Genomic DNA, 21,558 nt, shown 5'->3' with positions numbered 1-21,558 from the left:
AATGTATCTGAAATTTGACATTTTGAATTTATCTGAAATTTGAAACCGAAAATCTTATCCGATATGAATAGTATTGACACGTAGGAACCCAAAAATCTTATCCGAAAATATTATCCAAATTAATTGTTTAAGTAAACAAAGTTGTGAAAAAAACAAAAAAAATGAATAGTATTTGCCATGGCAAGCCTAAACTGCTGGAAACACACTTTGTTGGAGGGGGCTAGGGCAGCCACTATTCACGTAAATAGTAGCTGCCCTAGGACTCCCCTTGCCATGGCAAGGGGCTAACTGTTGGAAATGCTCTAAGGGCAAATGGGTGAAGTTGCTCTTATAGTAGCAACCAATGGTATTGCTTATTTTTCTTCTGCACATCTTCCCACTTTTGGGATACCTTTTGGAAGGCCCAACCCCTAATTATATATTTATGTATGGAGTGCTTACCATGTTTTTGCTTTATACATGTATGAAATCAAATCCACCTACAGAAAAGAAGCTGGAAGGACACGACCAGACTTTAGCACAATGTGGATGTCTGCATTAGAGAAAAATTATATATATATATATATATATATATATACATCCTTAAGATTCATGCACCTATCAAAAATGGACCATGCGAAATTTTTTTATTTGTTTTCTTTTATAAATTTTATGAATTTTAAATACACGTGACACTATATTATTGGAGATATGGGCTCCACATATATGCTGCATCAACGAACTAATGGAGTTTTTAAAAAATAATTTAAAATACATAAAATTTATAAATGAAAAACCCAAGGGTTTAGGGTTCATAAATGGTCCTCAAGGTTAAAATACTTCTATAAATGGTTTTTTTTATTTTTAAATTATTTTAAAAAAACTCCACTAGTTTGTTGACGAGGCATATATGTAGAGCCCGCATCTCCAATAATATAGTGTCACGTGTATTTAAAATACAATATATATTTTTAAATAATTTAAAAAAGAAAACCAAAATTTTATGAATTTTAAATGAAAAAAAAATTTGCAGGGACCATTTGTGAAAAGTGCGTGAACCTCAAGGATGTTTTGTGATATATATATATATATATATATATATGCCACATCAGCAAACTAACGGAGTTTTTTACGAAACCTAACGGCAGAGATTATTTGTGAGCACACATACTAACCTTGAGGACCACGAATGGAAAAAAAAAGAAAAAAAAGAATGCAATCTGATAATTTCGTAAACCTTAAGGACGTTTGGTGATATTAAGCCCTTTTTTTAAAATACAAATTTCTCGAGTTTTATAATTATACAGGAGGAGGTGGGGAGTGAAAATTTTATATTTTAGGAGGGTTCAAAACGTAAAACATAACGCTTAACCATATACATTATGTTCACTTGTAGTGTAAATTATTAACTCCAAGAGTACTAGATTGAAATTTGTAAAGGTCTTTTTGTTCTAACAACCGGAAGAATGGGCTTAGGTTGCCGTAAAGAAAAAATAGATAGAGTTGTCCCTATGCTTAAATTTAAGAACCAGGGCCCAAGAGTGTTTTGAAAGGTTCGTAGACCCTTAGAAAACATTTTGGATCCCTTTCACCAATGAATCAAACGGTTGTGACTGATTAGCAATATGGCTTGGTTTGGGAAGCTTGTGGCATGGGAACTAAGTCTTCCCGAGTTTAGTAATAGAGAGAAAGAGCTTGGATTTCTTATGGAAGCAAAGGTTTAGAGCCAAGAGAGAGAAGTTTGGGGGGATTTTGACTAAGGAAGAGGGGGAAATTTGGAAATAGAGAATTGGGTGTCTTGAGTAAATTTCTAGTTGCTCAACGAAAGCTTGGTCGCACTCCTGGATGGTGTGTTTGCTGGGTTGAAGGTACCTCCTTTTATAGGCACTAGAACCCTCAATTTTATCAAGCCTCCCTCCCCATTTTCCTTCACTTTCTTCCATTCGATCTTATTTGGTGAAACTTTCCCAGCCTTAGCGCATAAGCACGAAGCTTTTTGGAATTCCAAGATCTTCACGCAACTGAACTTCTTCATGTGGGTGAGGTGCTACCCATTTTTCCTCTTGGTTTCCCTATTTGATCTTGCAGAAGAAATAAAAATGGACAAGGGCGTTAATCTGATGGGTATTCCTGCACATGTGAATTTCCTCTGATTTTGATTTTTGCAGTGGCTTACCATTTGACTTGGTTCTGAAACTTTTGACAATGCTAAATACAATGTTAGATATTTTATAAGGTGCTGGGTTGGGTTTTTTCCTAAGGCATTGGGTCATTGGCATTTTATCTTCAGTGCCTTGCGAGCTTGGCTTGGTTTCGTCAAGCTGCTGAAAGTAGCCTATTTGCTTTATTTTTATTTTTTTGACAAGTATTGAGTTAGAGGGCAATAGAAAAGAAAAAAAAAAAAAAAAGTTAATTAGAAGCCACTCTTTTTTATCAGAGCCAGGTTTCGATCCTGGGACCTGTGGGTTATGGGCCCACCACGCTTCCGCTGCGCCACTCTGATTTATTAATATATTTCTTATTGTAATTCAATTTATATCTACAAATTCATTGAAAACACATGTCGAGATACCATTTGTTCATCTCATACTTATTCTTTCTCTCTTACACGTTAATAGTTATACTTGGAGATTGAATTGAAAGTAAAAGGCCTAAAAAAACTAAAAAAATAATTGGAAGTCACTCTTTTTTATCAGAGCCAGGTTTGGATCCTGGGACCTGTGGGTTATGGGCCCACCACGCTTCCACTGCGCCACTCTGATTTATTAATACATTTCTTACTGTAATTCCATTTATATCTAAAAATTCATTAAAGACACGTGTCAAGATACCATTTGTTCATCTCATACTTGTTCTTTCTCTCTTACATGTTAGAGCATCTCCACCCATAAGGGCCAAGTCTAGGGCAAGGGCAAGCAAGGGCTGCCACTATTCACGTGAATAGTGTCAGGCTTGCCATTTGTGGTTCCATCCACGAGGTCTAAGTCTATGGCAAGTCTAAGGCAATTACTATTCACTTAAATTTATTTTTTATTTTTTATACTTAAACCATTGATTTTGATAAGCTTTTCGGATAAGATTTTCAATTCCCAAGTGTTAATATTTATCGTAAAATCCTCACCTAAAAATCAAGATAACATTTTCGGATAAAATTTTGAAATTAAATTGGTGTGGAAAGTGAATAATATTGGTAGGTCTGTATAGAAAAAAATTTCAGAATTTTTTGATATATTTTTTTAAATTTTTTGATTTTTTGTAACCGTTGGATTGTGCAAGATTTTTTGATTGGAGGCTCCAGGAGAAGCCACATGGTTTGTAACCATTGGGCAATGTGGGCTGGTGGGTCCAACAGTAATAAAAAAGTTGAAAATCAGCTGCTGACGTCAGCAGCCCGAGGGCAACAGTAATAAAAAAGTTGAAAATCAGCTGCTGACGTCAGCAACCCGAGTCAACAGCCCATGCAGGATTAGCCCGTGGGCTTGCCCAGGCTAGTGGGACCCACCATTTACCCTGGCTCATTGTTGCGCACTGGAGTTGGAATGGGCTGCCAGGTGAGCCTTTTGCCCAGGTTTGGTTCAGCGGTAGACATGCTCTTAATGGTTATACTTGGAGGTTGAATTGAAAATAAAAGGCCTAAAAAAAAAACTAAAAAAATAATTGGAAGCCACTCTTTTTTATCAGAGCCAGGTTTCGATCCTGGGACCTGTGGGTTATGGGCCCACCACGCTTCCGCTGCGCCACTCTGATTTATTAATATATTTCTTACTGTAATCCTATTTATATCTAAAAATTCATTAAAGACACGTGTCAAGATACCATTTGTTCATGCGTCTTTTCGCAAGGCTGTTAATAGGGTCCACATATCGCATAAAAAGGAAAGAAAAACAAATGGGGCCCTCAAAAAGAGGGGTCCCCATCTAGAAAGTAAACAGGGACCAGTTTTGAGCAAGTGGGTCTCTCTCAGTCTCAGCCATATCCCATTGTGGCCTACGCAAGCTGTGAGGCCCATCACTAATATTAGTGTAGAACCGGTGGGTCCCGTCCCAGACCGAACCCCAGCGAGCGGCAATTCGCTGGTCCTCCTCTTAAGTGCGTGTGCAGTAGGCCCACTTTATAAGAAAACTTTTAGGCTATGAGGTAAGGTCCACCATAGGTGGTCGGATCCAACGGTTGGATTGACAAATTTGTTGGACCCCACCAGTTTAGAAGATGTTGCCTACCCATTTCACAGCAATTGTGTGGTTGACAAAAAATAAAAAATAAAAAATATATGCGATAGTGAATCCCATCAGATAATTTTTTTTATTTTAAAAAGAACATTTTAATCTATTTCATGCGTCTTAATTTGTTAACTATTTCGGGGACTACCATGCTTTTTCGTCTCATCTTCCTCTCTTTTTCATTGACTAGTTTATGGCGTAAATCTATAACAGATTTATTATTTTTCGGTGTATTTGCTTTTTTAGCCGAAGAGTAAAGTCGATAGGTGCGAATTTGTTATCTTTTCATGTTGTCTGACAGTGAATTGATTTTGTGACAACGGTGTTGCAATTCTCGTATAGTTACGAATACAATCCCATAATTTCTTATAACAATATTTTAAAACTATTTTGGTCTCTTCCTTCCTACTTGAGGGTTAATGTTCACACTTGACACTCGCAAAGACTCACACATCATAATAAACTAGCATCTTCATACGTGCTTGCGAGAGATTTTTTTTTATTTTAAAATATTTATTTTAGAATTAAAAAAGATAATGAGTAGTTGTGTTTCATAAAAATATGATCAATTATCTTATTTTTCTTTTAATTTTAATTTTTGTAATATGAAAAAGTGTGAATTTATCATGTTATCCTCATTTAATTAATAATTTCAATTCTTAATGTTTGCATTAACCAAGAACATTTTCTGGTATTTTGAATGTTTTACCATTCTCTACCTTATGCTTTATATATATAGATTAATAATTTTATCAAAGCACTATTGGGAGAGGGGGTGTTGAACCCATGATCTTAGGTGCATACGTAAATGCTCTACACTTGAATTACAAGCCCTTTATCATAATAAATTAACGTTAAATTAGGAAATATAAACTAAAATTGTCAACACTATAAAACACAAGGATGAAATTGATTAAATTCAAAGCATAGAACGAAAATAAAAGTTTGGAGCAAAATACAAGGACAAAAATGATATTGAATCCTTGTCGAATTGGTAGGCCTCTTTAAAGCACCATCATAACAAAGGTGTTTGGTCCACACACCTAGGAATGACCTTGTAGCACATTAATGGGCCATTTGAAATTGGTAACCCCATTAATAAACGCCATTTTCACTAAGTACTACTACTACTAGTTTTCAACTCTCTTTATGTTGCCATTAGTTGTTGTTACCTTATTTCTAGTATGTGGCTATTGGACAACGAGCGAGGATTAATATGTTTAACTAACTAATCAGAAAATAGGCCTAAACATCTTTGCAAGTACAATTCGCCTAATCCAAGCATACGAAATGAAAGTGATTGGAATATATGGTCCAAAAAAGTTATCAAAATGCACTGTATATTTTGATATTGAAGCACAATTTTAACGCGACATGTCGGAAAGTTGTGATAAGTTAGAGCAACTACAATCTTACTTCCTATATTTTAGTTGAAATTTAGCTAAAAACACAAAAAAAATATTTTAAAAGCTCTTTATAAAATTTGAACCCTAATCATACTCCCTGGTTTATGAAATACTATAATTATTTTTTAATTCAATATGATTGGTCCATCTCTATGCAAAATAATATATAAAAAAACTAGTTATCATTAATTAAAAGTTTAAACTATGCATAAAACAAAATAGAATTAAATTATAAGGAGCCACTAAGAGTCATTCATCTCTCATCGGATTTAGGAGCTCCTAGCGGTCTCTCTATTTTAGGAGGTGGATATGGAGTATGGTTGGAATTGTATTTTTTCAATTTCTCCCTAAATTTTGTTTAATGAAGTGGTTTAAGGAGTCCATTGTAGATGCTCTTAGTTAATTCGGTATTGGAGTGATTGGGAAATTGAGTACATGAGTAATTGTCCTCTAACTATTAGAACTATAAATCTGTTACGATCAGCTTGTCTTTTTGATTCATGTTTAGTTGCTCATATTATCTGATGTATCTTGCTTGTATTCTGTATTTTTACCAAGTATCAGCTCACACAGTCTTTTCTATTTTGTATTTCTTTGTTTTGTATGTCCAACATAAGGACAATGACATTCCCTTTGTAATAAGGAAAAATTAGGGCTGTCTCACTTTGTGGATGAATGTGTATTTTTACATATGAAATGAAGATAGAGTTGGGTCCATGCAGTATGAGCTATGGCCATTCCGGATTCATCTCAGGGCATATTCCTTTTCAATGCTTGACTTGGTCCCTCCTTTTTATATTCCTTTTCATTCGTTTTATTAATTGATTAGAGAGGCAGATGATATCATGCTAGATGAAAGATATGACGAAGAAATTTGACTACAATACGAGTAATTATAGTTCCGTATATGAGCACGACCACATGATATTACTTGTATACATATTTAGAAACGAAAAATATCGACCATACAATCCACCTATATTATAACACGTCGTTATATTCCATACAATACAACAAGAAAGAATTAAGAATTAATCTCATAAGCCCAATTTTCCTCAAAATGACAGAAAAGAATATCGTAAGCATAAACACTCACAAATTCACAACGTATAGTATATAGCGTATGTGTAAACAAAAATAAATTAAAACAGCTAAAACGATTTTATAGTGCCTTTCTCATTGGACCCATCACCACCTTTGACTCAACTGAATAGATAAACCCAATTACAATGGGCCCCGCCACGTGTCATCGCCTGTGGGTCTAACTTGATATGTGATGGGCAGATTTCTTCCATTTTTTACTCCTAATAATAACCGTAAAAAATTTAATAATCAAATTACTCTACCCATCCCTCCTCCCATGATATTGATTTGTATATAAATTACAGAGAATATCCTCCTCAACGTGTTGTTTAAGCGCATAGAGAAAACGCTTCATTTTCAAGCTTTCCCTCCAGTCTCTGCGCTCCACTTGAACTCTGCAACTATTTTTTTTTGTCCGCAGCGAAATTTTCTTTTTTTCTTTCGAGTTTCGAATTTCTTGTGTGATTCTATCTGGGTTTTGCTCCTTCTCAATTGGGTCTTCGTTGATTTTCGGCTTCAACATGACCATGACTGAGAAACGAGAACTTGAACCAGACCAAGCCACACCGTCCGTCGATCTCAGAATCAACGGCGGAGAAGAATCCGACTCAGAAGAGCCCGCCGGCCCATCCCAAGCTCTCATGCTTGCGCCCAAGGACGAGCGGGACGTAGCTACGCCTGTGGCGGTGCACGCGCCGAAGAGAGCGTCGACGAAGGACCGGCACACCAAAGTGGAGGGACGGGGCCGGAGGATCCGAATGCCCGCCACGTGCGCGGCTCGGATCTTCCAGCTGACCCGGGAGCTAGGGCACAAGTCCGACGGCGAGACCATCCGGTGGCTCTTGGAGCACGCCGAGCCGGCCATCATCGCCGCCACCGGCACCGGAACCGTGCCTGCGATCGCGATGTCCGTGAACGGGGCTCTCAAAATCCCCACGTCCGCTCCGGACCCGAGACCCGGAGAGGACCCGCCCGACAAGAAAAAGCGCAAGCGGAACTCAAACAGCGAGTACGTGGACTTGAACGACGGCGTTTCGGCCTCGGCGGGTTTAGCCCCTTTAACAACAGAACGACATCACCAACAGCCACCGACAGCAGCGGTGCAAGCGATGGTACCTCAAGGCGTGCTCCCCATGTGGGCCATACCATCAAACGGCGTCGTTCCCGGAGCTTTCTTCATGGTCCCTTCCGCTTCGACCCAGCCTCACATATTTACATTTCCAACCACCGTCGCCGCCGCTCCGTTTATCAACATTTCGGCCCGACCCATATCCTCTTTCGTGGGCCCCAGTTCGGCTGCTGCAACGACCCATATGGCCGCTTCCACTGCCCCTCAGACGCTCAGAGACTTCTCTTTGGAAATTTACGACGAGAAGGAGCTTCAATTCATGTCTGGCTCTTCAAACCATTGACAAGCCCAAAATCCAGAAAAACCCAGAAAGCGTTTTTTCTGGGATTTTAGATTTTGGCGGCGAAATCTTGACGGTTTTTGTACGGCTATCTGCTTAGCTTCGTCTTCCTCAGCGTTGGGTTTTGGGTTTTTTCTTTTATTTTTTTGGACAGGGAAAGGGGGAGCACGTGGTCACGTGAGGGAGGGGTTTAAGGCGATGCACGTGTGAAGTGGGGTTGGATTAGGCGGGAGGTGGGGACCACACGGGTGATGGTGGGGTAGAGTGGGTTTTAGGGTTTGTTCTGTGCACCGTGTGGGTCGCGGGGTGGTGGGTAAGACTTGGGAGAGCTATATTTTAATATAAAACGCGGGGCCCACGTCATCTCACTGTCCATGTGATGGTGGGAGCGGGGCCCAAGAGTGTGGGGGCCCTCCAGCTGGACCGTTCAAAAGCACCATTACCAAGGCGGCCTTCGCGTGTGGTGGTCCCCATCGAGGTTGGATGGGTCCGATGGAAATGCCGACAGGTGTCGGCTTCGTAGGTGCTCTTTGTTGTGGGGCACCTTCCATCTCTATCAGAAGAATTGTGGGGCCCGTTTAGTGTTTAGCCTTTTCTTTTTTCTTTTTTCAAATTTTTGTTTTTGTTTTTGGGGTTGTGGGCGTGCAGAAAATGGAAATGTGACGGTGATGAGGATGAAGATGGGCGCATTAGATGCAACCCCCAACTTGGTATTTTACTTTACCAACAGAATTGTAAATTTACTCTTTAGACCTAATTTTTAACTTCCCCTATCTTTATATTTGTCATATATTATAGCTTTCATTTTGACTCTTTGCTTGCATGCTTCTTTCCTTGAAAATTCTACATTATTAGATTGATGTGGTGTTATAAATCACTGAATTATGTTCAAGACAAGTTGCACAGATTTTATAAGTTTTTATGTGTGTCTCATTCTAGGTTTAACTTTTTTATGTCGACGAAGAAAATTATAAAAATAATAATACTATAGGCACCAAGTTGTTATCCAATTTTTGTCACACTATTACAGTAGTTGCTCTTATAAAAATACATTGAAAAAGATGGTTGGTTCCCGAGCCATTAAAAAAAGAAGGGTTGATTGTTGTTATCATAATCCAAAAGAAGTGCGTGGATCGATATGTGCGGAAATTTCACAGAAAAAATTTAAATTAAAAAACAATGTTTGTTTGTTAACCTTTTGTTCTTGCCCTTTTTTCTTTTTCAAATCAAAGAAAGAGAGCTGGGAGGGAGACCACAAGAGAAACAAATCACAATGAAACTTTTCAGATTGACATTTCAAGCCCCTGTTTCACCAAAATAGCAGGGTTCCAAGAGAAACAAATCTTTCATGAAACAGAGAAGAAAGACAACCATGTTGATTAAGACCAACAACATAAAAGTACAAAAAAGATGCATCAGACTCGCTCAAATTTCATATTGTGTTTTGCCTCACCATTGAAGTTGACTTTTTATGCTCCATTTGAAGTTTAACAGTGACATTATTCATGAGCAAATTCCTCTATAATTCTTATAAACAAAACAACATTCAGTCATACAAACTTTGTAACCTTTATACCTAATCAGACCTTTAGGCTTTCTATCACGATGCAACACTTGCAGATGGCTTCAACTTCTTCGGCGGTGGGTTTCCTCCAGACAGGACGACATATGAATAGAAGCATAACATTGCTGCACTGATGACAGCATAGAAGCCTGTTGGAAATACTTTCTTCGTCAATGAGTAGGTCTGAACGTGCTTCCACAGGAGGACTGCCGCCAAAGCTGCTTGCCCTAGAATGAAGGGTAAACTGGATTTTCCTTGCCTCCAGATCTTCAAGCTGAAGGTACTAAGGGCTAGCAATGCCGCTCCATACAAGACGCCGGTGCTCAAAGTGGCAGGATTTCTAGAAAAAATGAAACCAATAAGTCCACCACTTAGAACAATCCCGCCAAATGGAATGCCGAAACAGAAATCATGAATCTTGGCCGCTCTTTTCGGTTCAGCAATTTGTTCATCATCTAAAATGGGATCCGACTTTGCTTTTGGTGCATCGCTTGTGTAACTTAAACTAGTCTTGGTCTTGGAACCGCCTTCAAGACTCATAACAGTAGTTGACAAGGACTTGGGACGAAGAATGGTTGGGCAAAGGAGTGAATGTCTGGGGAGGTTGAGGTGGCGATTCATAGCAGAGAAGCATGAGAGCTGCGAAGTCGTTGCTGCTGCCATTGTTCTGATGTTGTTTCGGTTACTAGTTCTGTACCAACTAATTTCAAGTTAATGAAATTTCCCACAAAATTATATCAAATATTTAAAGAAATCATAGAGATTTTGTCTGACATTGTCAATTTCTTCCAAGTTTACATATAAAATGACTTCATTTCGTGGATACAAATCTAAAAATGGGAGAGATCTTGGGTTTTGTCATTGCTGCTCACCATCATGTTACACACATTGCATGCTCAAACTGTCATACAGTAAAATTTTAAAGTCATGCCAGTACCTTGAAATGGCATAAAACTTAGGCTAGATCAGATAGGATTAAAACTTCTCTTCGACTGGCCAGGATTTGAATCACAAATGATGGTTTTTTTTGTTTGTTGAGAAAGCACAATTATACTGTTGGTCAGGTCTAAATCAAGCCCATCTAGTTAAAAATCAAGAAAATCATACAATTTTTTTTATAAATAAATAAAAAACCAGAAACAATTGTAGGATGTTTCCCTGCATAATATTAATATTAAAGGACAAGACTTAAAAAAAAAAAAATCTGGATTACAAGCAAATTCTTCCAACTCATAAGATGGGCAGCCACCATTGATTCACAACAAGAACAATAACCCAGCAAAAGAAAATCAGAACTACAATTCTCTAAATCCCAGGCACCAAAACACACCAGTAATTTTCACATAATTACAAGAACTCAGTAAAATTTCCATGCTTGATCCCAAAATTTCAAAAACTACGGAATCTGAATCTTACCTGCAGATGGGCAACAAAGGAATCCAACGACAGCTACCTCAAGAGTGAGAGAGCTGAGGGACGAGTGAGAGAACGGTGAAGGATCTGGATGTGACGGGGTTGATGAAGACTTGAACAAATCAAGCTTTGGTAGCAATCTTCAGATCAAGCTTTCAGCTTTGACTGGGCATGGCTGCTGACAGAAGGAAAGAGAGAGAAGGAATTGGGCGTGTGTATGAGGGCTGATGTTGGTTTTAGGAGGCTTTCGTTTTTTCTTTTTTTGGTCAAAGCTTATTTGGAATATTAATGAGAAGAATTATATAAGGTTTTTTGTTGTTGAGAAATTAAGGTTAATTGAATTTAGACCTCATATTTTGAAAAAAAAACTTGCAAATCAACAATATAAATTCAGTAATCTATAAGATTATTGAGTATAACTATCAGAAAATAAAAATTAAGTATAAAAAGATATTAAGAAACACATTTTCGCGTTTGAATGAAGAAATTTGAAAGTACTAAGGAATTTATAAATGATAAAATTTAAAAATGACATAGATTAATTGAATCAAGGAATTCATATATATTTATTTGAGTGGTCTATTTTATTTTATTTTTATGGCGGTTCTAATTGGACAACAATTTTTCTATGCTTATAATTACAATTAAGCCGTTCATAAAATATTTGTTTTACCAACAGACGTGTTCTGTTCACCTTCCGATACAGCAGGAAAAAGAAAAATATAGAGGAAAGTTTTGGGAATTTAATTATCTTCCAGCCTAAACTAAATCAAATCGTTGTTGACCCAACTATCATAAAATTGGGAAGGCCATTACAGGAACAAAAGTTGGGAGATAGCTAGGACTCAAGTTTTGTTCTGTCATAGAAATAAAAAATACAACATTTGTAAATACAGTTTTTCCATAACTTGGAACCGAAGATGACAAAGAAAAATCTCAACTTTCAAATTTTTTTCTCGGTTACCTCTGCTAAAGTTTGGTGAACATGCATTTCTCTTTAACAAGTATAGAATCAAAATTATACAAAGATGAGTACATTCAATTATACCAATCGAGAAAGAGAACCGAAAAAGTTAATAAAACGATGAAAAGCAAAAGAAACGTCCTGCTGCTGTTGTTCCGCTGGATTGCTTTTGAGATCTCTTTGTTTCCAAGCTCTACATTCTTCGTTGCTTCAACTGCCTGTCAAAGAGAACAGAGATAATTAGCAATAGGTCTTTGGAATGGATACTTATGACTTTGTGTATGATTTAAGCATATACCACCAATTCAAAGGCAAATTTTAGGGAGCAGATAATAAACAAGACCTATGTATGGAACAACATATATCATATATCTAGTCACCTGATCATAGAGTTGCTCTATCTGTTGAGCTTGTTGCAGCACGTGTGTGGACATAAGGTGATTCAGCGCAGACATTTCCACCATCTTAGTTTCAGTTTGCTGAACTGCATCTAGAAGGTTAGTCAGCTCCACCTGCATTGCATACCAAGAACAGCAGTAAGCAACTTTATCCATTTTCAGGGTTCTACATAATGGAACAACAAGAAAATAAAAAACCAATAGAGAGCCAAGATTCTGATGACCTGAAGGGCACGTGTTTCATCGTCCAAGAGTTGCTGTTGGACTGTTAGAGGCTCAGGTTGAAGTTCATTAGGTTCCCTGAGCTCCAAATTGTTGGAGTTAGAAGCATCTGCAGGTTCTGAATTTGCAATCCGCTTAAGTCTTCTTCTAGGTGTTGCTCTATTAATGGTATCTTGGAAGCGTATGGCTCTTAGCTTATCAAACTGTGAAGTGACTGAATGGAGTCTCTCACTTAAAATCAAAACCTGCAGTTTAAGAGTAAGCATTAGACAATTAATTACCAAATATGCCATTGATTTCATGCAAATATGTTTACAATGAGGAATATAAAATTCCTAATTAACTTGATTGAATATTAACAGTCACCCATAAGAACTAAAAGGCACAAGAGGTCCCATGTTCAACAAAGCCAAGGTGGAGAAATGCAGGGTTCCTGCCTTAGAGATCATAGGCTTATGAGGACAGAATATAACATCAAAGGACACACTTAATACATTATGAGAAATAACCATACCACACCATGTTTGTGTGCTATAGTATCAGCATTAGAGTAATCAGTCCTAATGCCAAGCCATCCCTTTGAGTTTGCCTCGTCATCATTAATGCTATTTTTGAGAACATCAATTTGTTCTTGACATGCTTTGATAAAAGCACTTACCTGCATATCATGACACAATGGAAAGGTAAGCATAATACAAAACCATACAGCTTAACCAAATTATATCATAATCCACAGCATTTACCAAACATGGTTCTTTCAAATATATGCAAGTGAATACACAGGACTGAAACAGATATATGATAAAGAAACAAGCTTTAATATTACAGAATAATTTGTTCTTACACATGCACATTTACGCACTTTGGAACCAAATTGAACAGCATAAACGAAGTCGTAGAGTTTGTGACATATATATTTCTGAAGAGTTGCCTAATGAATCACTTTCGTCAACACAAACAATACTAATAATTAGTAAAATGAACTTACTAGAATTTACTTATCCACTGACAATCCAACAAAGTTGTGGAAACTCAAAATTTCTACAGAGACAAAATGGATTTAAATTATAGTCAATTGATAACTTACTTCATGCTCAATGCTATCTCTCTCCTGTTCAGTGGTCCGATGCAGATCCACATAATCTTTTCTATGTTTCAACATAAACTGTTCCAGAGCTCCAATGCTTTCCATCTGATTCATTTATTAAAGGAAATGAATTAAAACACAAGAGATTACAAAGGAAGAAGAAGAAGGAGAAGAAGAAGCAGAGTGGCAAATGTGTAAGTACCGTCTTGAGAGCGGCTCTGGTGAAAGGTGACCTCTGGCGGGGTGCATGTATAATAAATTTTGCCATAATGGCTGCCAATTTGGACTGTAAATTTGCAGATAAAAGACTTTGATTCACAAGAAAAACCATAATTTCAATAAATTAGAGAGCAATGGAATTAATTTGCGAACCTCATTGTAACCCAAAGAGAGAGCAGAGTGGCGCACAGCATCTTTGAAATCTTCCATCCTATCCCGGACTTTGGACATTCTTTACAATTGGAACCCCAACCCAAATTTTCCTCAATTCCCAGTTTCAGGGCTTCAAAAAACTCCGAAAGCTTAGCTGGATGCTGCTTGTATTAGCTAAAAAAACATCGAAAGTTCAATTAGAAACCCTAGGGAAGCAGAGAGAGTGAGGTAAACCCTTGAGAAGCAGTAAAAGAATAAATTCACTTTTTTTTTTTTTTTTTTTTTTTTTTCCAGCAACCGGAAAGTCCTAATTCATTATAGGTAAACTCAGGAATATCTGAAGCTGATTTTCTCTGAATTCTCATATGAGATTAGACTCATAATATTGTAGAAACTAGAACCCACTTGTTAGTTGACAATGGGAGAAAATGGGGGACAAAAATCAGGTAAATTATTTTTGTAGGGAAAAATATAGGAGAAAAGGTCTTTTTTTTAGCAACAAAACTTTCATGCTGATCCCCAATACTAAATTATTTTTGTAGGGCAAAATATAGGAGAAATGGAGTTCATAACCATTGATTCACAACAAGAATAATAATCCAGGAAAATAAAATTAGAACTTCAATTCTCTAAATCCCAGCCACCAAAACACACACCAGTAATTTGCACATAATTACAAGAATTCACTAATATTTCCATGCTTGATCCCATAATTTCAACAATTACGAAAAATGGAAACTTTTTTACGGAATCTGAAGCTTACTTGCGAATCGGCAACAAAGGAATCCAACGCCAGCTAGCTTAAGAGTGAGAGAACGGTGAAGGATCTGGATATAAGTTATAACGAGGGAGAGAGAACCAGAGTTTCTTTGAATGAAAGACGAGGGAGAGAGAAACGTCAATTGAGTTTTGCTCGGTTTATTCAATCGGGGCGGGTATTTTAAGCTGGGTCCGGTTTTGTGATTTTGTTGTTGTTGTGAATTTTAGAATATTAAAAATCTATTTCTTTTATTTTGTTTTGGTAACTTTTGCATCTTATGAAAACACAACACCATGGTAACTTACCCAAACCCAAAAAAAAAAAAAAAAAAAAAAAAAAAAAAAAAAACCATGTTAACTTTTTTAAAAATATAATAATTTAAAATTTTATGTTACAATTAAAAAAGATAATTGGTAGTTGTGTTTCATAAAAGTAGGACCTATTATATGATTTTATTTTATTTTTTAAATATAAAAATGTGAATTTACTATATGAGTTACCGTAATCCTCAGCTTTCTTTATTAATAAATCTATAATCTTAGCATATACTCCTAAGTTAGGAACAGCATTTCCGCTAGAATCATTTAAAGAAATAGCATCACTCATGTAATTAATAATTTTAATTATTAATGTTTGGATTAACCAAAGGCATATTTTATGGTATTTTGAATATTTCATCATTCTCTGCCTTTTGCTTTATATATAATAGTTTTATTTATTTATTTATTTTTAGAATTAAAAAAAAAGATAATGTGTAGTTATGTTCCATAAAAGTATGACATATTATCTAATTTTATTTTAAATTTAAAAAATTTTTAATATAAAAAAAGTGAATTTACCATATTATCCTCATTTAATTAATAATTTCAATTCTTAATGTTTGAATTCACCAATGGCATTTTCTAGTATTTTAAATTTAAATGTTTCACAATTCTCTGCCTTTTCCTTAATATATATATAAAAACATTATGAATTGTTATATACAAAATCTTTAAGTTTTTCTATGAGATTTAGGTGTTTAACAGTTTACACATGCTATGAGGGGTTTTGCAACTTTCCTTTTAGGTTAATTTTGCAACCTTGTAAGTTCTCTAAAAACAAACAATTTTTTTGCAACTTTGCAGGGGCCCCTCCTTTTGTTGACCCAACAAATCTAAGAATAAGATCACATTGCATATGCCAATCATATCTCAATTATACAATTTTATAATGTTTATAGTGAACATTATTTTGGGCAATATTTAAAAAAGAACAGTTTATTTTGGATAAAATGATCATTTATAGGAAAGAGAGCATGACAGCAAACCGAGATATAGGCCAAAAGTTATAGCTTAATGCTTAATCCTAATAAAAGGTTAGGTAGTTCCAAATTTGACTGTAGGAACTTCACAATCAGACGCCTGAGCAGCCGAATGCTTAACAAAAATATAAGGGCTCCAGTTGAATTAACAAAGTAGAAGGATGAAAATAGGCACAACAGGTGAGGACCCTCGCCGGCATCACCATAGCAGAAAGTGTGCGGAAGATCCAACATTTGATGAAGTTCAGGGAAGATCCAACGCCCAACCACATGAAGCTTCTAATGACCATACTTCTGAAACTCCCACTCGCTATTATCTGGGTTTAAGAGATAACCACAACAAGAGTTAGAAAAGAGAAAAAAAAAAAATTGTTCTGTAAATACAAAAGCCCAGGAAAATAAAATTTAATACAACACTGAGAAGGGGACGATTAAGGCAAAGTCATACCTAATGGACACACTTGGCGGGTCTTGAGCCATCGGCTTATGCAGTGGAAGTGGAATGCATGGTTGCAAACCCCTACAGAGACAAAAACCAACAGTTGAGACAAAGAAACCACATGCTTAATGCTAGATGCAAGTATCCATTTGAAGCATTTTAACTGACAAACAAGCTTTAAGGGCGCATAAAATAAAAACTAAAAACCAGTTCCATAAGGTGAATGAGTGGTATAAACACGGTACATAGAGCTTTAAGGGGGCATAAAATGCTTAATAAAAACAGAAGCTACAGAAAATAGGATGATTGGTTCTGTAATACAACTTCAAGAACCTCCATTTTTTATATAGGAAAATAATCTCCATTTTTAAATCAAGGAGTCCTCCTTTTATTTCTTTACTTTTAAAGCATTAACCGAGCCCCAAACATGTCAAGGATAATCACCATGTCTACATATAGCATGACCTCAGGTGAAAAGTAGTAATCCACCAAATCCTTCCCTTTCCCCATTACGTAGAATGTATCGGGAAAGAAAAAACAACCACAATGGTCTTGATTACAAATGCAAGTAAGCATTTCGATCTATACAAGTTCCTATACTGAATCAATGGCCTAGCAAGCAGAACAAAAACTTAAAAATTAGTTTACGCATAAACTGAAAGCTGAAGCATACCCCAAGCAACTGTACACTCCTCGCTTGTGGCGCTTGCCTGGTTTGCTTGGCACTCAATGCCTACTCACCACCAAACAACAAAATTTGTAAGTAAACAAATAATCAAGAAAAAAAATTAACAATTAAAAACTAAAAAAAATAACTCACAGAGATCCATGATATGGTTCCTGCAAATGGCACAGTTATCAACAACAATATCTGCATACAACAGACCAAAACGTCATTACATGGTTGGAATACCAGATTTTTTAACTTCTAAACCCAAAGGAATCAGAGTTAGGGTTTACCCCAGGCCCAGAGAGCGACAGCATTCCACTTCTTGATCTCAAATCGCTTGGGCTTCTTGGTCGATGAACCTGCACTGCTTGAAGCCTCGCCTACCGGAACCATAGGCACATCTGAATCCAATGTCGCCATGGCTTTTCCTTGATCTTAGTGCACGGATTTGGGTGCTTCTTTCTTTCTTCGAAAGGACTAGCAAAGAAAAAGCATGCAGGAACCCGTTAGTTTAAAACAAGAATGCCCTAAGAGTAAGAAAGTGGAAGTCAAATTTCATCAAATATCTCATAAAAAAATTGGTTGAAATAGCACCTTTTCTTTAGTTTATAAGATTTGGAAAGAAGATTTTATTTCTATTATCTTTTATTTGTTCTACCAAGATATTTGAAACGATATACCGAAGGATTTTCAGGGAGACGATGTTTAAAATTTCCATAGTTACTAGAACTGGAAAGAACAATCCCTAAAACTGTGTTCCAGCTAAGGCCATATACCCAATGAAGTGAGAAGCAGAGGCATGTCAAATTCAGTCAACTAAGAACAATTCTCCATTGGTTAAGGGCACAATACCCAGATAAATCTTTCACACATGTGTTTGTGGTAAATATTATAAGTTTTTTTTTTTTCTTTTAACGAAAATAGCTTCATAGGAGGAGTAAAGCAGTGCAATAAATCCCCAAGAACTCAGAAACCATTGATCATGAGAAACATAAAAGCAAACCCAAAAGGGGAAAATAATCAACCAAAGATACAAATTGAAAACAATGAAAAATGGAAAACCATTAAGCAGAATAATAAATAAAAAAAATTAAAGTAAATCAATACAAGGATAAACACAGGTAGAACACAAGAATTAAACACAACCCATGTTTAGGAATACAAAAAAATACTGAGAAAAAGCGCAATTAAAGAATAATCATGATTAAGCATAAGCGTTTCAGACATTAAAAAAACAAATTGAAAAATTTTAGAAACGGAAAAAGAAAAAAAATACTAACCTGAGAAAGAGGAAGAGCGCGATCGGAGTCAAAAAGAAAAATATAAGAAAATTTGGGAGTGATGGGTGGGCCAGAGGTCGCGACCTAGAAGACGAGAGAGAAAGAAGCTTCTGAGAACATTAAAAACTGCTGAACAGGAGGTAGAGTCGGAGAAAGAGAGGTGCATCATATAAATTATAATTATTGTTTTGGCCCCCTGCTCTTTTCGAAATATAAGTTTTACCCCTGACCTTTCACGAAAGCTAAGCCACTGCCACGTAGACTAAAATTAATATTAAAAAAAATGTAAATATTGTAAATTTCTCGAATGTTCTTTAAAACCTCATAGCAAGACAGAACCTTCAGCAACAAGTAGGATTTCATAGCTGAGCAGAACTTGAACCTGGGTTTAGGGTTTTTCTTCCCGCCATCAATTATCGAGTGGGGCTTTCATTGAGATTCCCAGGTATAAAATTTTGTATTTTTTGCCGCCATCAATTATCAATCGGATTTCTCAGCTGATTTTAGAATTTTTTGTTTTAACGTGAGCTGATTTTATGTAGTTGTTGTCCTTCAATTCAAACAATATGGTTTTTTATTTTTAATTTCATATTAAATAATGTGTATAATGGTTGTGTTGAGAGTGAGTTGAGAAATAGAAGGGAGATGGTTTCTAGGTTTAGTGGATGTTGAGTTTGTAGTTTTTGCTGTTTTATGTCTATAAACCAAGAGGAGTATAAATTTACTTGTTAGATGATGATTTTGTGATTATAAATCTTCCGTTATGCTGTAGTAAGTCTACATCTTGATCATGTTTTCTATCTGAGAAGGATCAATAGAGCACTTGTGAATTTTTTTGCCACATTGTTATTTTTTCATCAATTTAGGATTTGAAAGTTCTGATTTCTTTGGTTTCATTATCAGTGAATTGGTTTTGTAATGGATAATACCGCATTGCAAGAGTTCTTTGTACCTGAAGATGTTCTCCAGATACTTTTAAGTGCGTCAAACTCATCTACCCTCATAGATTCGTTGGAAATTTTAATACAAGTTTGCAGAGCAGCTGATGGTCGTGCGGACCTTGCCTCTAAGAGTATTCTTCCTTCTGTTGTCCAGCTCATCCAATCTCTCCCTTACCCTTCCGGTCGCCACCTTCTCACATTGTCATTAAAGCTCCTAAGAAATCTTTGTGCGGGAGAGGTTTCAAATCAGAAGTCATTTCTTGAACAAAGTGGAGTTGCAATCATATCGAATGTTTTGAACTCTGCAAATATTTCTTTGGAGCCAGATTCTGGGGTCATTCGTATGGGGTTGCAAGTTCTTGCTAATGTTTCTTTGGCTGGAGAACGACATCAGCATGCAATTTGGCAGCAACTTTTTCCAAAAGAATTTTTGGCTGTTGCAAGAGTTCAGAGCCGGGAAACTTGTGATCCATTGTGCATGGTTATCTTTGCTTGTTGTGATGGAAGCCCTGAACTGTTTGAAAAGCTTTGCGGTGATGGTGGAATAACTATTATGAAAGAGATTGTAAGGACTACTGCTGCAGGTAAGAGTGTTTTTTTTTTTTTTGGTATCTTACATTTATTTTATTGATACCGATTGAGTTTCTGTGCTGAAGCCTAATATTAATGAAACAAGTGCTAATTTGTGACTTTTTACCTTTTGGGTGTGTTGCCAGTTGGCTTTGGAGAAGATTGGGTCAAGTTGCTTCTCTCAAGAATCTGTTTAGAAGGACCTTACTTCTCGTCACTGTTCTCTAATTTAGGCTTTGCTACTAGTGAGAATGTTGAAGATACTGAATTTAGAGAAGACCTTTTCTCATCAGAGCAAGCATTTTTCTTGAGAATCATATCAGACATCTTAAATGAGCGACTTAGAGAGATTACTGTCCCTCGTGATTTTGCTTTGTGTGTTTTTGGGATATTCAAGAAATCCGTTGGGGCTCTTAATTGTGTAACAAGGGGCCAGTCTGGACTTCCAACAGGCACTAGTATGATAGACGTTCTAGGATACTCACTCGCAGTTCTGAGAGATGTATGTGCCCAGAAGACTTTAAGAGGCTTTCAAGAGGACCTGGGGGATGCTGTTGATGTTTTGCTATCCCATGGTCTTATAGAACTAATTTTATGTTTACTTCGTGATCTTGAGCCGCCAGCAATAATTAGGAAAGCTATCAAACAAGGTGAGGGCCAAGATGGAACAAATTCGGGTTCGTCAAAACCATGCCCGTACAAAGGATTTCGAAGAGATATAGTTGCAGTGATTGGCAATTGCACATATCAAAGGAAGCCTGTCCAAGATGAGATTAGGCAAAGGGATGGGATTCTTCTGCTCTTGCAACAGTGTGGTCTTGATGAAGACAACCCGTTCTTAAAGGAGTGGGGAATTTGGTGTGTCAGAAATTTATTGGAAGGGAATGAAGACAACAAACGGGTAGTGACTGAATTGGAGCTTCAAGGGTCTGTTGATGCGCCAGAAATTGCTGGACTTGGTCTCCGAGTCGAGGTAAATCCAGAAACTGGACGGCCAAAGCTTGTTAATGTCTCATGATGGTTGAAGAATGTAGTTAATCTGAAGCCGATTACTGACCCTGATGTCGTCTATCTCAAATGCTTGATGGTTTTCTTATATTAATTTTTTTTTTCCAAGCTCAGGCGTCTCTTGTGGTTCTTTGTATTTTGTTCTGGTTGGCAAACAAAATTTCATAGGTATGGAATGTGCATGACAGAAAATTGAGGCACATAAAGGTTTTTTTTTTACTTGAACGTGTGGATGTATTGAATTGAACAAGTTTTGTGGGCACAACACACGTCTTTAAGTATCAAGTTCTATTTTTTTTTTCCCCAATATTGTAATACGATTTTCATTATTTCCTTTAATGCTTTATACAAGAAAAGTACTTCGACCAAAAACAAACATCAAAAGATGCACAACCCGAACTATAATAATCTACAAGGCAGGTGTCTAACAATATACTATCTATAAGGACCAAACTTGTACGGTGGGTTGAAAA

At 36.6% G+C, this 21,558-nt stretch overlaps 5 protein-coding genes and 3 non-coding genes across 9 annotated transcripts; 2 read left to right on the top strand and 6 right to left on the bottom strand.

Annotated features, from left to right (window-relative positions):
• Positions 1-2,410: 2,410 nt before the first annotated feature.
• Positions 2,411-2,482, bottom strand: TRNAM-CAU. The gene has a single exon. It is a non-coding gene; the product is annotated as a tRNA-Met (tRNA).
• Positions 2,483-2,669: 187 nt separating this feature from the next.
• On the bottom strand, positions 2,670-2,741 carry TRNAM-CAU. The gene has a single exon. It is a non-coding gene; the product is annotated as a tRNA-Met (tRNA).
• A 913-nt stretch (positions 2,742-3,654) lies between these two features.
• Positions 3,655-3,726, bottom strand: TRNAM-CAU. Its single transcript has one exon. It is a non-coding gene; the product is annotated as a tRNA-Met (tRNA).
• Positions 3,727-7,081: 3,355 nt separating this feature from the next.
• LOC117620269 (transcription factor TCP9) lies at positions 7,082-8,913 on the top strand. Its single transcript, XM_034350424.1, has one exon. It carries the CDS (start codon positions 7,210-7,212, stop codon positions 8,098-8,100), a length of 891 nt encoding a protein of 296 aa, XP_034206315.1. The 5' UTR covers positions 7,082-7,209; the 3' UTR covers positions 8,101-8,913.
• Positions 8,914-9,365: 452 nt separating this feature from the next.
• On the bottom strand, positions 9,366-11,359 carry LOC117620168 (protein FATTY ACID EXPORT 1, chloroplastic). Of its 2 annotated transcripts, none has more exons than XM_034350300.1 (2): positions 11,078-11,359; positions 9,366-10,361 (listed from the first exon to the last, which is right to left on the bottom strand). In XM_034350300.1, the coding sequence occupies exon 2, from the start codon at positions 10,322-10,324 to the stop codon at positions 9,698-9,700; it is 627 nt and encodes a 208-aa protein (XP_034206191.1). In that variant the 5' UTR covers positions 10,325-10,361; positions 11,078-11,359; the 3' UTR covers positions 9,366-9,697. The 2 variants fall into 2 exon arrangements, with proteins under 2 accessions (XP_034206191.1, XP_034206190.1); XM_034350299.1 differs by having other exon boundaries at positions 9,366-10,352.
• Positions 11,360-11,913: 554 nt separating this feature from the next.
• Positions 11,914-15,081, bottom strand: LOC117618868 (syntaxin-81). Its single transcript, XM_034348615.1, has 8 exons — positions 14,881-15,081; positions 14,118-14,291; positions 13,948-14,031; positions 13,746-13,850; positions 13,173-13,316; positions 12,661-12,903; positions 12,419-12,550; positions 11,914-12,256 (listed from the first exon to the last, which is right to left on the bottom strand). The coding sequence occupies exons 2-8, from the start codon at positions 14,193-14,195 to the stop codon at positions 12,113-12,115; spliced, it is 930 nt and encodes a 309-aa protein (XP_034204506.1). The 5' UTR covers positions 14,196-14,291; positions 14,881-15,081; the 3' UTR covers positions 11,914-12,112.
• Positions 15,082-16,117: 1,036 nt separating this feature from the next.
• On the bottom strand, positions 16,118-18,723 carry LOC117619981 (RING-box protein 1a). Its single transcript, XM_034350059.1, has 6 exons — positions 18,567-18,723; positions 17,577-17,763; positions 17,437-17,487; positions 17,290-17,349; positions 16,626-16,697; positions 16,118-16,494 (listed from the first exon to the last, which is right to left on the bottom strand). The coding sequence occupies exons 2-6, from the start codon at positions 17,704-17,706 to the stop codon at positions 16,457-16,459; spliced, it is 351 nt and encodes a 116-aa protein (XP_034205950.1). The 5' UTR covers positions 17,707-17,763; positions 18,567-18,723; the 3' UTR covers positions 16,118-16,456.
• Positions 18,724-18,810: 87 nt separating this feature from the next.
• Positions 18,811-21,386, top strand: LOC117617081 (ataxin-10). Its single transcript, XM_034346331.1, has 3 exons — positions 18,811-19,011; positions 19,470-20,091; positions 20,224-21,386. Exons 2-3 carry the CDS (start codon positions 19,485-19,487, stop codon positions 21,093-21,095), a joined length of 1,479 nt encoding a protein of 492 aa, XP_034202222.1. The 5' UTR covers positions 18,811-19,011; positions 19,470-19,484; the 3' UTR covers positions 21,096-21,386.
• The last annotated feature ends 172 nt before the right edge of the window (positions 21,387-21,558 follow it).

The sequence above is a fragment of the Prunus dulcis genome, chromosome 2 (genome assembly GCF_902201215.1).
Source record: "Prunus dulcis chromosome 2, ALMONDv2, whole genome shotgun sequence".
Taxonomy (NCBI): Eukaryota; Viridiplantae; Streptophyta; class Magnoliopsida; order Rosales; family Rosaceae; genus Prunus; species Prunus dulcis.
The sequence above is the reverse complement of the archived record's forward strand: the minus strand, read 5'-3'. Positions and strand labels throughout refer to the sequence as shown.

Excerpts from the sequence above, each read along its gene's own strand:
- LOC117620269 (XM_034350424.1), top strand. The coding sequence starts at position 7,210 with ATGACCATGACTGAGAAACGAGAACTTGAACCAGACCAAGCCACACCG.
- LOC117620168 (XM_034350300.1), bottom strand. The coding sequence starts at position 10,324 with ATGGCAGCAGCAACGACTTCGCAGCTCTCATGCTTCTCTGCTATGAAT.
- LOC117618868 (XM_034348615.1), bottom strand. The coding sequence starts at position 14,195 with ATGTCCAAAGTCCGGGATAGGATGGAAGATTTCAAAGATGCTGTGCGC. Across the intron at positions 13,317-13,745 it reads GAGATAGCATTGAGCATGAA|GTAAGTGCTTTTATCAAAGC; the intron begins GTAAGTTATCAA and ends CATGATATGCAG. Across the intron at positions 12,551-12,660 it reads ATGAAACACGTGCCCTTCAG|GTGGAGCTGACTAACCTTCT; the intron begins GTCATCAGAATC and ends TATGCAATGCAG.
- LOC117619981 (XM_034350059.1), bottom strand. The coding sequence starts at position 17,706 with ATGGCGACATTGGATTCAGATGTGCCTATGGTTCCGGTAGGCGAGGCT. Across the intron at positions 16,698-17,289 it reads GGAGTGTACAGTTGCTTGGG|GGGTTTGCAACCATGCATTC; the intron begins GTATGCTTCAGC and ends TTGTCTCTGTAG. Across the intron at positions 16,495-16,625 it reads CCGCCAAGTGTGTCCATTAG|ATAATAGCGAGTGGGAGTTT; the intron begins GTATGACTTTGC and ends TCTTAAACCCAG.
- LOC117617081 (XM_034346331.1), top strand. The coding sequence starts at position 19,485 with ATGGATAATACCGCATTGCAAGAGTTCTTTGTACCTGAAGATGTTCTC. Across the intron at positions 20,092-20,223 it reads TGTAAGGACTACTGCTGCAG|TTGGCTTTGGAGAAGATTGG; the intron begins GTAAGAGTGTTT and ends GTGTGTTGCCAG.